This window comes from Periplaneta americana, chromosome 12 (assembly GCF_040183065.1).
Source record: "Periplaneta americana isolate PAMFEO1 chromosome 12, P.americana_PAMFEO1_priV1, whole genome shotgun sequence".
Lineage (NCBI taxonomy): Eukaryota > Metazoa > Arthropoda > Insecta > Blattodea > Blattidae > Periplaneta > Periplaneta americana.
The window spans coordinates 104,868,632-104,883,793 of record NC_091128.1 but is presented as its reverse complement, the minus strand read 5'-3'; the positions used below and the strand labels follow the sequence as shown (position 1 = coordinate 104,883,793).

General features: G+C 34.9%; 1 protein-coding gene across 1 annotated transcript; it reads right to left on the bottom strand.

Annotated features, from left to right (window-relative positions):
* Nucleotides 1-750: 750 nt before the first annotated feature.
* LOC138710754 (keratin-associated protein 19-2-like) lies at nucleotides 751-14,189 on the bottom strand. Its single transcript, XM_069841851.1, has 2 exons — nucleotides 14,047-14,189; nucleotides 751-1,823 (listed from the first exon to the last, which is right to left on the bottom strand). The coding sequence occupies exons 1-2, from the start codon at nucleotides 14,056-14,058 to the stop codon at nucleotides 1,206-1,208; spliced, it is 630 nt and encodes a 209-aa protein (XP_069697952.1). The 5' UTR covers nucleotides 14,059-14,189; the 3' UTR covers nucleotides 751-1,205.
* Between the last annotated feature and the right edge of the window lie 973 nt (nucleotides 14,190-15,162).

Below are 15,162 nucleotides of genomic sequence, written 5' to 3'. Positions count from 1 at the left end.
TGTTTCACAATTCAATTCCTGTTATGCTTATGAACTTGTGTAACGGATATCACTATGTGTGATGACAATAATGTAAGTTAAGAGAGAAAAAAAATCATCTTCGTAATATAAGGATTTGTATTTTAATGTTGTATTCAAATTGTATTTATTATAATTTCCAATTATGAATACATTCATAAAATTTACACAGCGTATTCGTCGTTGATAGGCATTAGCTTTCAGAGCAATATTAAAAAACTGCAAAATTGGACCCTTGATACTAGACATACGGGCAAATGATCACAGTAAATGTAATGCCTAAGTAATTTTTCATGTTACATTTATTCTTTAGTAACTTACGATTTTGCTGTAACTGAAAATGATGTTGTTGTGAAATTATATTAATTATTCATACTCCGTAACTACAGTTTACTGACACATGATTTAGATTTGTAACATGAGGTTCCTGCTGTTTACCAGCATTCCACTATTAATTTCTCTTTCCTCTTGTACTAATTTCAATTCAAGCATTACTCTGGCCAACAAAGTATTACTTTTTTCATCAGAGAGTAAATCAGATGTGTCTTACAGACCAATATTTCATTCAAATCACGAGTCTTTTCATTTTCCTTTTTAGTAGGTTCAGTGTCCCTTACATAATTTAACACAATAAATGATCATAATTTTTCGTAGGAAAAATTAACATGTCATAGGTTTTCTACTAGCACAATTCTAAAATAATGAAAGCAAAGTTCATTATTCTGACTTAAAAAAAAAAAACTAAAAATATTTTAAATCACTTCAGTTCACGTAACATGTAATGAACGTCACTTCATTTATAGTCCAGTTCACAGGCTAAATGTACCCGTTATAACATTCTCTCATTTTATAACGACAAAGTCTTAGGCTAAAGAAATGTCATTGTTATCCAAAACATGTTTTAAAAGAACTCGACGAGAGTACAACCAAGGATTCAGGATATCCAGAAGTTAATAGATGTTATGTCTATAAGGATACATGAATATACATTTCAATTAGCTACCAGACTAACTTGTTTACGAGAATAACTTTCATCTCAAAAAATGAATATGGCAGAGAAAAACTAAATACAGATTCAAAATTATTGCTTGAAACCATATCACATTTATGTACTGTATTTTAAATAAAAAATCGTGTTGGCCAGTGTTATCGATTACCAGACACAGAGTTGCGAGTTACCTTCGTTATTACCACCATCCACTCTTGTAACCAGAATCCCAGTTACCATAATTCCCTTGATGGTATCCACTTTGGGACGGGCGGTATCCCCCATAACTTCCATAACCTCCATAACCACCATAACCACCAGAACTGCCATACCCACCATACCCTCCGGAACTTCCGTAGCGGTAGCCGCCATAACCTCCATCAATAGTGTTACTATAGTACGGCCGATATCCTCCATTACCTCCGTGGGTATGATAATATGTTACTGGTCGATAACTGCTATGGCCGTAGCTGTATCCGTTCCCATAGCCGTAGCTGGGTTTGTAGCCGTAATCATAACCATGAACAGGCTTGAAGCCATAGTCATGAAATTGTGTAGGTTTGTAGCTCCCATAGGAATGTCCGCTGTACGAAGGTCTGTAGTTCCAGCCCCCGTACCCGCTGCTCCCGTAGCTGGGGCTGTAATAATTCCAGTCTCGGTTGTAGCTGCCTCCATAATACCCACCGTAACCGCTTCCGTAATTTCCGTCATAGCCCCCATAACTTCCGTAATATGGAGCTTTCTTATCGTAGAAACCATAACCACCACCGCTGGCCTCTGAAGACACAGCCAGAACGATGACTGCGAAGAAAGGAACCTGCAATCATAAGGCACTTAAATCAACATTTCTGATGTCTGTACCTGTACCTTCGATAGGTCGGAAGGAGAGGATATACCTTTGAGATCACCGAATTTGTTGATTACTTTGGAAAAGTTATGTAAAACGACGTACTGTATTGCAGAGCAAATTTATTCAATCTTTAGAGTTAGAAGAGTGCCTGGCAACAAAAGTTGTTTGTTTGTTTGTTTTTTGAAATGCACGTTTCCACAAATACAACTTCTATGTATGGCAATGGAATAGCAAAAATGGAATGTTTCTATAGTACAACTCTACGTATAATATTAGAACAGCAATAATGAAATATTTCTATATTACAAGTTGTACCTATAACAATAGAACAGCAATAATGAAATATTTACATAGTACAGCTTGTAAGTATAATAATAGAACAGCAATAATGAAATATTTCTATAATACAACTTGTACCTATAGCAATAGAACAGCAATAATGAAATATTTCTATAGTATAACTCGTGAGTATAATAATAGAACAGCAATAATGAAACATTTCTATAGTACAACTTGTACGTATGACAATAGCACAACAATAATGAAATATTTCTATAGTACAACTTGTACCTATAACAATATAACAGCAATAATGAAATATTTCTATAGTACAACTTGTGAGTATAATAATAGAACAGGAATAATGAAACATTTCTATGTTGTACATATAATAATATAATAACAATAATGAAATGTTTCTATAGTAGCCTACAACTTCTCCGTATAATAACAGAACAGCAATAATGAAACGTTTCTGTTATTTAATCAACTGTCCGAAGACAGGTCTGAACCTCACAAGTCATACCAACAAGGCCAAATGTAAGTAATTTAAATAGATTTGCAATCCAATAAAATGGTAAAATTTAAATATTGTAAAACTATTTGCAATAAAAGGTCACATGAAAGCCAAATACTAAGTCACATTTCAGAAAAACAATTCGGAAAATAGTTTAGGAAACCCTATAGACTATTCGTAGAAAGGAAATGTTCCTTCCGGAAATTTGGCTTTCGGAATTATTATTACATCCATTCGGAATAAGAGTAAAGAGAAAGAGGCGAAAAGGACGAGGAAGAGGAGAATAAAGAAAAGGACAAGAAAGAAAGGACATGGAAAGAAAAATGTTATGTATGAGAGAGACAAGAAAAGGAAAATTAAGAAGCATGAAGAGAGACTTTCGCTTCGGCGTAAGATAATAAATGTTAGGCCTATGACTGTTCTACAATTTTGTCGCATGTTCTTAACGGATGTTTAATATAAGAACATAGTCATAGTCTTTACGCTCAACTAGGGATCCACTGACCTGTAAAAAGAAGATAAAAAGCCGCTGAACAGCATACGTACTACATGACAGTACGCAATTATTATTTCAAATGCTCCTCGTGCATAGAATACATTACATATTATGTAAGAACGTCAATTTCCTTCAATGAGGAATGTGTATTCTTCGTTTTGTCAAACATAGACTACCTTAGCTTTGATAGTTCTGAAACATTCCTCTTTGTATTTTCTCCAACACTGCGCTAGATATCCTTGCAGTTGATACAGCGTCGTTAAATTATCGATTAGAGAAACATGCATTAAAACAGCAATAGATTTGATGTGATATATTGGTTGTTTTGCATCATTAGCATGGTGATGTATCAAAGAGATGGTTCTGTGTCTATAGCCTGCCACACATGTACAGTCTTGTTCTTGGATTTACTTGTGCAAACTTAAGTTCCAATGCAAAACGGAACAGAGTGCAGTCCGCAAACAATGCAGTTATTTCTATCATTTACCCCCTCTAGTAATTTGTTTATACAGTGCGTTCGCTTCCCCCTGCGACCGGCCAGCAAGCGCGGAGCATTAGTTAGCGACGTGTATCAATCCTCAAGCATTTATTGTTATCACTTGAGTACTAACCTTGTTACAAAAGATGCTGAAAGTGGTGTCCATCTGCATTGATCAATCTTGACATCTTCTGATAAAATTTCCATTCACACGCTGAAGTTCATTAAAAATCCTCGTGAACGTTATATCGTTTCTCAGCTCGTCTATAGTGTGAGGATTATTCAGAGACAGCGTAAACTGACTGCTCACGGAAACAACCACGCGTGGCCTTGAGGCGTTTTTTTTTTAAAGCGCTTCAGTAAGGCAAACTGATTGTTGAAACAGAACGCAATTAGGTCAGTCGCCCGGCCGCAGGGGGAAGCGAACGCACTGTATTTCACGATGGACTGTGTACTTATATGCAGCACTTCTTGCTATAAGGTAAAAAAGGAGGAATCCCAGAAACAAATCTAAATGGCTAAACCAGGCCTGGACGCTAATAAGCCACTCGAATCACTGCAGATTACCCCTTAACTCCACCTTCCCCGGCAGAGATTTATGTTTTGGACCGATACGAGTAGACATGAAGGCAACCATTGCTGAGTGACGGATTGCATAAGGCAGGCATTATAGGTTTCGGCTCTCGCTGGTCGCCTAAAATCCACCATTGATGCACTGTGCCTTACTGTGTGTTTGTTCCTAAAGAGTTGTAAACGAAAAGGATTATTATGGTCGGGGATATCTCCTTTCCTTTTATCTTACCCTTTATGCCCAGGCTGGCCTAAGCAATTGTTATTGAAAAGGAGCCAGTTTTCTAACATTAATTTATTGCAAATAGAAAGTTTGTTTTCTTTGTATTGAAAAAAAAAAACATCATCTAACCAATCCTAATTCTCGAACCTTCAATTTACAGTTATAGAATTTGGTTTGTTACTCATGCCATAACACAGAATTCTTATTTTTATGAAAATTTCACTTTATTTGTATTATTTGGTAATGAAATAAATTTAATCATATCTGTGTTGTATTACTGTTTCTTTCCTCTTGTGGCTATAAATTACTCATTCCTTGTTGCTTGGGTGTTTTCTGGTCCGAGAGAAATGTAAGAATATCTAAATATCATAAACTAGGTTTGTACATTTCACCAGTTCCAGTACCAGATTTATTTCTTAATTATTTTCTGTATCATGTTCGTAATGAATTTATCTTCTTGATAACTGACTCTCCATTGGCTTCGGCGTCGACTTCCTTAATTTTATCAATTAAAATTTGATATGCTTATTCATTCATTCATTCATTCATTCATTCATTCATTCATTCATTCATTCATTCATTCATTCATTCATTTATTTATTTATGTATTTATTTATTTATGTGAATATTCTTTAGACATTATCTTTCAAAAACGTGGTTTATATTTGTATGAATTAACGAATTCAATCAAAAACTCCCTTAAAATTACTCTTAAATCAATCACATCTCTTGAAAACACTAGATGCAAATCGTATTTACCTCCTATACGTTTTGTCGTGCATGTAAACGCAGCAAACTTTCAGACAGAGCTTGATTTTGTTCATGTCAAACAATTGACGGAACACAATCGATAAATCGTCGTCTTAGCCATACACATCCATCGTCTTACATTACAACAAAAGACTACAAGTAAATCTATGAACAAAACTGTGCTGTTTATGGCTGACTTATAATGCACATAATAACATAATGCATAAAAGCCCAAGTCTCGCAATACACTGATCGCCGTGAGTTTTAATCACAATTAAATAATAATTTGGTTAACTATACCCTCCATATCTGGAGGCCGTCTCCTCTATCCGCAACCTGAGGACGCGCCATGCCGTGGTGATAGCATCCCACAATACAATTGGAAATTTATCCTTCGAAGAGGTGGAAAAATTCAAATATCTTGGAGCAACAGTAACAAATATAAATGACACTCGGGAGGAAATTAAACACAGAATAAATATGGGAAATGCCTGTTATTATTCGGTTGAGAAGCTTTTGTCATGTCGACCTGGTTGGCGAGTTGTTATAGCGCTGGCCTTCTATGCGCAAGGTTGCGGGTTCGATCCCGGGCCAGGTCGATGGCATTTAAGCTCATGTCAGTAGATTTACTGACATGTAAAAGAACTCCTGCGGGACAAAATTCCGGCACATCCGGCGACACTGATATAACCTCTGCAGTTGCGAGAGTCGTTAAACAAACCATAACATTAACATTAGCTTTTGTCATCTAGTCTGCTGTCAAAAAATCTGAACGTTAGAATTTATAGAACAGTTATATTACCGGTTGTTCTGTATGGTAGAGAAACTTGGACTCTTACTTTGAAACAGGAACAGAGATTAAGGGTGTTTGATAATAAGGTTCTTAGGAAAATATCTGGGGCTGAGGGATGAAGTTACAGGAGAATGGAGAAAATTACACAACACAGAACTTCACGCATTGTATTCTTCACCTGACATTAGGAACATTAAATCCAGACGTTTGAGATGGGCAGGGCATGTAGCACGTATGGGCAAATCCAGGAATGCATATAGAGTGTTAGTTGGGAGGCCGGAGGGAAAAAGACCTTTGGGGAGGCCGAGACGTAGATTGGAGGATAATATTAAAATGTATTTGAGTGAGATGGGATATGATGATAGAGAGTGGATTAATCTTGCACTGGATAGAGACCGATGGCGAGCTTATGTGAGGGCGGCAATGAACCTTCGGGTTCCTTAAAAGCCATTTGTAAGTAAGTAACTATACTTAACACGCTGGCTTTTAAATGAACCAGTGTTCAACGCATTAAACAATAGGCCATAGACTATAATTTAATGCTAGTGTTCCAGGTTGGAATTCCGACTCTTCGTGATAAGTTGGTCATTGTGTCCACGACTTCCACTTTCTCCTTTCCGGTGTGTTAGTCATGAACTTGATGCATTTAGCGAGTTATGCTATGTTTTGTACATCTCAAGGTCAGACAATACTAATTATAATGTAGCCGTGATTATCGTATCATTATACTGCTTGTGTTTTGTGCATTCAAAAATATATTTTGTTTATTTACTATAAAGATACTCATTGGTATAAGATATTCTCAATAACGTCATTAAATAGCTGGATGTGGATGTTAAGTGGACGTGAGACCAGCTGTCGGCTAGTAGGCCTATGATTTGACTCTACTAGAGCTGTTTTGCTACAGATGACGATGATATGATGATGATAATAATAATAATAATAATAATTATTATTATTATTATTATTATTATTATTATTATTATTATTATTATTATTATTATTATTATATTAAGTTTTTCAGTGTATAGCAATTTCTCCTAAATTATTGAACAAATTTTGTTATTGATAATAAATATTTATAGAGCCAATTAATCTGGAAATTATTAACATTAAATATAATAATTTGGAGAAGCTTCGATTCCTTTACGCACCGCACAGGGATGAGAAAAGTAGGTACTTAAATAACTGAAAAATAACGTCAGAATAATAGCACACCGCTTATCACTGTGAAGGATAGAAATCCAACCAACCCGCCCCCGATACTTTCGTTTCTTATACTTGTATACTCAATCAATTATTTTCTTCGCCATTTTCACACACAATGGTCATGTAACTCAGTAGTACCACCATGATATTGCCTTACGCGGGAAAGCACTCGTTTCTTCGGTCCAAGTAACTCTTTCTTTCTTCGATATGGTCCTGCGTAAATATGTTTACCTATTTACCAAAAAGCGTATATAAATATCAAAAGCCTGAACAAACCAAACCTAATCTATCATTGATTCTTCACCTTATGGAAACTCGTTTTCTATTCACCTATCTACCAAAAAAGATCTTTATGCGAGGTATACCAAAGGTCTTAACAAATCAAACCTAACCTGTCACTGATCCTTGTCCTTACGAAAACTCGCTTCTTTATTTTGTCAGATATTCGCAGCACTGGGATAACAGGAAGTCGAAGATTAGCTGCATTGAGCACTGCACTCAGGTTTTGTATCGTTGCATGAGATGTATGAGTCCAGGAATACTTTCATTCAATTTTTCCCGCTGTTCTTTCCTGTAAGAATTTCTACTTTCAAATAGGTTACTTGCCCATCTGTAAGATTCCGTTGCGAAGTGTATTAGGGTATACTTTCAAATAGGTTACTTGCCCATCTGTAAGATTCCGTTGCGAAGTGTATTAGGGTATACTTTCCATGTTCATAAAAGTTCACATATCGAGTATAAGCATCTAGAATATAGATTCTAAATTTTTGGGCATTTATATGTTAACGAAAAATGTTACATGAAATGTTATTGAAAGTCACGTACTGCAGTCCATAATTATTGCATTGTTTTGTCCTCTATGAAGCCTTGAAGCTTCGTACAAGATGGTCGAATCACTTGACAACTGTTACATATTATCACATCTTAAATAATTTATAGTATTATTAAGATTTTTTTTTACATGTTCCATATTCTAGCTGTGTACGAATACCATAGAATGTAAATAAATACAAGACAATATGGTAACTCTTAAATATTCAGAAACGAAAATATTGTAATTTCGACGATGGAAATCTATGAAGAATGCCTTGAGAGACATGGTGTTTGAAATATTAGTATTATTTAGGAAAAAAAAATATCAAACTATAGATCTATTCAACAATTACGGAAACATTTACATTACCCAGAAAAATATTATTAGCAATAACATTTCACTAAACGACGATCATAACTGCACATATTAGTCAAAGTCAAAATTCAGTGCTGGAGAGAAACTAGCGAAGAATATTGTCTGTTGCTTTCTATCGGGCACAAATGTGTGTATATATATATATATATATATATATATATATATATATATATATATATATCCCTTTCAAACTAAATCAGTTCATATCCCTTTAAAATTAATCCATCTCACTTTAAAAGTAATCTGTCCAATCCATCTACCTTCCCTTAAAACCAATGTGTCCATCTAGCTTCGAAATCAATCCATCTATCTCGCTTTGAAACCAATCAGTCCATATTAATTTAAAATCAATCAGTACGTCGTCCTTTAAAATCAATCCATCTATCTCCCTTTAAAATCAAACTGTCAATCTCCCTTTAAAACCAAACTGTCCTTCCCCTTTAATATCATTCCACCTATCACTTTAAAAGCAATCAGTCCATTTCCCTTTAAAATCAAATCATCTATCTCCCTTTAAAACCAATGTGTCCATCACGCTTTAAAATCAGTCCATCTCTCTGCTTTTAAACCAATTTATGTCCCTTTAAACTTCAAAACAAATTTGCCTAACTCCTTTTAAAAATATTCCATTTATCTCACTTTAAAATCAGTGTCTGTCTGGTCATTTGTCTGTTTGTCCGTCCATCTATCAATCTGTCCGTCCATCTGTCTGTCTGTCCGAATGTCAGTCCGTCTGTCAGTCAGTCTGTCTGTCTATCTGTCAATCTGTCCGTCCATCTGTCAGTCTGTCCGTCCATCTGCCTGTCTGTTCATCCGTCTGTCCATCTGTCAGTTTGTCCGTCCATCAGATTATCTTTCCTTCTGTTTGTCTGTCTGTCTGTCTGTCTGTCTGTCCGTTCGTCCGTCCGTCTGTCAGTGTGTCCGTCCGTCTATCTCTCTGTTCATCCGTAATCTATACGTCCGTCTGTCTGTTAGCCTGTCCGTCCGACTGTCAGTCTGTCCGCCCGTCTGTCAGTCTGTCCGCCTGTCTGTTAGTCTGTCTGTTCATCTGTCAATCTGTCCGTCCATCTGTTAGTCTGTCCGTCCATCTGCCTGTCTGTCCTTCCGTCTGTCCATCTGTCAGTCTGTCCGTCCGTTTATTAGATTGTCTTTCCATCTGCTCGTCTGTACGTCTGTCTGTCCGTTATCTGTCAGTGTGTCCGTCCGTCTGTCAGTCTGCTCGTCCGTCTGTCAGTATGCCCGTTCGTTCATCTGTCAGTCCGTCCGTCTGTCAGTCTGCTCGTCCGTCTGTCAGTATACCCGTTCGTTCATCTGTCAGTCCGTCCGTCTGTCTGTCTGTCTCTCCGTCTGTCAGCTTTTTATCCAAAAATGTTGAAAACAAACCCGTACAATGTTTTTCCTCTTATAACTGTTGTTGATACGATGTCTGAGTGGTCAGACCGTCAGCCTGTCAGCATGAAAGCAGTTTATAGATAAAATTAACATAAACAAGATGTTCTTAAAAGAAAATGAGAGAACTGAGATTCTGATGGTGATAGCGTTTGGTCACAGAAGATGTAGGCGTACAGAACACAAGACGTGTGCACACTTTTTAACAAAAATCATCCAAATCGGCCACTGAAGAAAAACTAAGCTATAGGGAGCCGTTTAAAAATGTTCTAACTGACGTCATAACTTGCACAATAATATTAGCAAGAAAATATTTTATATTTTAAAAATCTAATTTCAAAACTATTAGCCCTAATGGTACCAAATTTTGTGCAGATGATAGTATTGTAGGCCTATTTGTGTAGTTTAAATTTCACATATTTTGAATGAAAATTGTGGAAGTTTTAAAAACAATAATAATAAGTGCCCCCTTAATATAAACAATTTTTAAAAAATCCTATTTTAAACTCTGAGGTATAAGTTTAAGTTTACCAAAATCCTTCTTATGTTCAAGATCGAAGTGACGTCTGATATTATGTTTTGTATCAATCTCAACTGAATAGTTGAGGCATCGAGCTTTACAATTTATTCGCCATATTCTGCCACTTTACACGCCCCTGATTAGAAAGCTATGGTGCCTAGTTCAACTTCTGCTTACTATATATATACGCAGACAGGTAGAATATTTGTGGAGGGAGAAATGAAGGGATGATGTATACAGTGCCCTTGTGAGAATATAGTGCCCATGCCTGATATAAACCTCTGAGTGCACAAAAGGCCGGTGGGCGACTCACTTGTCAGCCTCTAGTAGAAATGAGCACCAGGGAGTTTTTCTTCGTAGTAGAGGCGGAATGCACATACGTACGACTGATATTCCCCAATGCTACTAATGCCAATTGTCTGCAAAAATGAGAACCTTCACCTCCGCTAGCCAATGGGCCTCGTTAGGGTAATTTTACTCTTCAATACATTTTTTTTTTAGTCTGAGGAAGTCATCCTTATGATCTTGAAAGTATTTGGGTTATTAAAATATTTAAATAATCCACAAAATTTAAACATTTGCTGCAGATACATTATTTCCGAATAGAAGGAATAAATTTTATTACACTGTTTTTGCAATGTGTTCAACATATTATAAAATATCAATGAAATGGATTTTATTAAAAAGCCCTTGGATCTCGGATGAATTAATCCCGAAATAATAATAATAATAATAATAATAATAATAATAATAATAATTATAATCATATAACAACACATTGTGAAGTACAAATTGGAACACTTCATTTTTTGGAAAAATGTTGAAGAATCATCACACTTTCTAGATTGCTTTTGAGAAAACCGGTTGTAACATGAAGAGAATCGATGATTTTGTTTAGTAAGAAGAGTGAAATTTCTCTTAAGGGACGTCTCTTATAGCGGACGTAGATGTAGATGTAGATTCCTAAACATATTATGCCAAAAATCAAGATGTAGATTCCTAAACATATTATGCCAAAAATCAAGAATTTTATTATTAATGGACATATTCAGACACACAAATTTTTCCCCTTCATTTCACAATTCCTCACATCTGCTCCTACTAAAATGCATATAGAAAATTAATTCAAACAGTATTAAAAATACAAGTATTTTTATTTTGACTTGGAACATATTTCATGTTAAAAATTATACATTCTCTCGATTTAGAAATATCTATATATTGTATACACATATTAAAAATACAATCCAATTTCGCAACAGAATTTCAATAATAATAATAATAATAATAATAATAATAATAATAATAATAATAATAATAATAATAATAATAGTGATAGATTTATTGATATTAGTTCACAAAAGTACAAACTTAATAATTTAAAAAAAATTATCTATATACAAAAGTAGTTATACGTAATAAATATACAATTTCCTAAACTAATTAATTTATCGCAAATCTCAGTAAAATAATAATAATAATAATAATAATAATAATAATAATAATAATAATAATAATAATAATAAATGTGCATTTAACTCATTTACACAAACTCATAAACTACAATTTGACATGGAAAATTTAAAATTATTTATCTGTAATATACATAATAGAATAGTATAAAAAAGAAATTGATAAAAAAATTGAATTACTTCAGGAGTATTAAGTAAAAATAGGGAAACGAAAATTTTATTGAACTTTTTAAAAATCAAAATTACCTCATGTAACTTACTTTTAAAAAGTAATACAAACCGTATCAAAATATATTAATTTTTATTGATTTTGTGCATAGTAGACTTTTTTTAATTCCCTATAATGTGCGATAAATAAAATTTCATTGTTAGTGTCAAGAATAAGAAGAGAGAGAAATGATGGAGATGATAACTAGACTTCGGATTTTAGGTAAAAACCTATTTTAATCCTTAAAAATAAGTTCATAAAAACTTGCAAGTACACGTTTCATATAAAACTATGCCTATAATTGGTATTTTAATAGCACCTAAAATGCCTATTTTGACCTATTAAGTACGTTTTATCTATAATAAGTTAAAACACCCATTCTTATTTCAAAAATTTGTATTTTAAATTCCAAATGTGTTCCTGGTTCTGATGGAAATAAAGTACGGGAAAAACTGAAGCAAGGTTCTTCAGAGAAATGTAGGACTGAAGGACCTACGTACTGCTTCAGATATCCTAACAGGGACGAACACGGATTTACAATGTACTGCAGAGAAATGTAGGACTGAAGGACCTACGTACTGCTTTAGATATCCTAACAGGGACGAACACGGATTTACAATGTACTGCAGAGAAATGTAGGACTGAAGGACCTACTGTACTACTGCTTCAGATATCCTAACAGGGACGAACACTGATTTACAATGTAACATTCCTGTCCAACTAGTGTCAAAATTGAAATACGCTCCTGTTACTTCAGTGGATGTGGAGCGTTCATTTTCAGCATACAAATTTGTGTTGAGTGACAGACAGCATTGCTTTTTAGTTGAAAATTTAGAAAAAGTATTATTAATTTATTGTGAAGCTAATTATGGACATTGATGGACAAGGCTTGGTAAAAATTGATTATATTTGACTTGTTTGTGTACTGAATTTATGTCTAAAACTTATTTTTCGCATTTAATTGTTTAGTTTATGTATAACTAACTTAGTTAGATATTTGTTGTTCTTGTACTTTTAGTAGTAGTGGTGGTAACGGTGTATAAGCATTTAAAATTATTAAATTCTAGAAGTGATGATTTGGAACATGTTTTTAAAGAAAATATTATTTTTTGTTAGATCCTATTTTCAATTCTTTAGAGACTATTTCCTACACTTTTGACCTATTTTAGGCACCTAAAATTACATTTTAACGACCTAAAAATACGTACCCTAATGATAACATTACTGATTGGAATCCTTTGGAAATTGTTGAAGAAATTTATACTGTCTGGCTCGCTTCTGAGAAAACCGGTTGTAACATGGGGAGAATATTCGATAGGCCTATGCAATCAATGATTTTGATTAATGAGTAGACTGAAATTTCCCTTAAGGTACGCCTCTTATAGCGAACATTCTCAACAATAGATGCGGATTTCTAACATAAGCGAAAGATTAAGAACTTTCTTATTAGTGGACATATTCAAACACACAGTTCTCTTTATTTCACAATTCCTGGCATCTGCCCTACTAAAGTAAACATAGAAAAATTAATTCAAAAGTATTAAAAATACAAATAACAATGTTCGATTTCTTAAACTATAGAATATGTAGGCTTATGGACGTATTTTTATTTTTAACATATTCGTGTTAAAAATTGTACGTTCTCTGAATTTAAGTAAAGAATAAATATTATTAATATACACACAATATAAATAATATAATCCAATTTCCTCCTAACAATTCCATAAATAAATCATTATAAATAAGTATTTAATCAATCTACACAAAATCGTGAACTACCCTACTTACAATTTGACCGGGGACAATTTTAAATTATTTGCCACTAAAGTGTTTCACAGAATAGCAGAAAAAAGAAATAAAAGAAATTGTACTACATAAATTAAGTAAAAATATGTAAACGAAAAATTTCTTGAAATTTTTAAAAATAAAATTACATGATGTATCTTTTTTTGATTAAAATAATGCAAAGCGCATCAAGATAATATTGGTGACGGCGATGGTGGTGATGATGATGATGATGATAATAATAATAATAATAATAATAATAATAATAATAATATTGTATTGATTCCATGTAACCTATTAGTAGCGACTTACCGCCGTCCTCATTATGTAGCGCGTGATCACCTCTGCACGTAATCCCTCGTAGGAGCGGGAGGTGTGTGTTTGTGTGTCTGTCCTACCCTACGCTTTGTCTTATCCTTTTATAGAGTCAGTCCACTGTAGGAGTCAGCGTAGCGGAACGCGAATCTCGAAATTCAGAGTACACTGTCCACCTCTTCGTTTCTTGACTCCCTTCTCCTGCCGCTGCGACCGCCGCGATAATTCTTGCGCCTGTTGCAACGCAGATAAAAAGCACTCGCGTCTTAATGGACGGCTCGAGTGCAGAATTTGGGAAATCTTTTATCGGAGACGTGTACTCAGGCAACGTGATTTCCAACAAAGCATTTAGACATGATGCTTAGAAAGCCGGCAGGATAGCTCAGTTGGCAGAGCAGTGACTTGCAACGGCTATGAACCCGAGATCAAATCTCTGCGATGAGGAAGTTGTAGGCCTACTTGTGGTGAACAAAGCCAAGATTGTGAGGGTTTTACTCGGCGTTCTCCGTTTTTCAATCATTAGCGTACCAACACTTTCCGTAATTTCTTTTCCATTACTTCTTACTTACAAATGGATTTAAGGAACCCGAAGATTCATTGCCGCCCTCACATAAGCCCGCCATCGGCCCCTATCTTTTTTTTATTTTTATTAGGTTATTTTATGACGCTTTATCAATATCTTGTGTTATTTAGCGTCTGAATGAGATGAAGGTGATAATGCCGGTGAAATGAATCCGGGGTCCAGCACCGAAAGTTACCCAGAATTTCCTCATATTGGGTTGAGGGAAAACCCCAGAAAAAAACCTCAACCAGGTAACTTTCCCCGACCGGGAATCGATCCCGGGCCACCTGGTTTCGCAACTAGACGTACTAACCGTTACTCCACAGGTGTGGACCCGGTCCCTATTCTGAGCAAGATTAATCCAGTCCCCACCATCATATCTCACCTCCCTCAAATCCATTTTTATATTATCCTCCCACCTGCGTCCTGGCTTCCCCAACTCAGGTATTCCAACTAAGAATCTATATGCATTTCTGCATTCACTCGTACGTGCTACATGCTCTGCCCATCTCAAACGTCTGCATTTAATGTTCCTAATTATGTTAGATGAA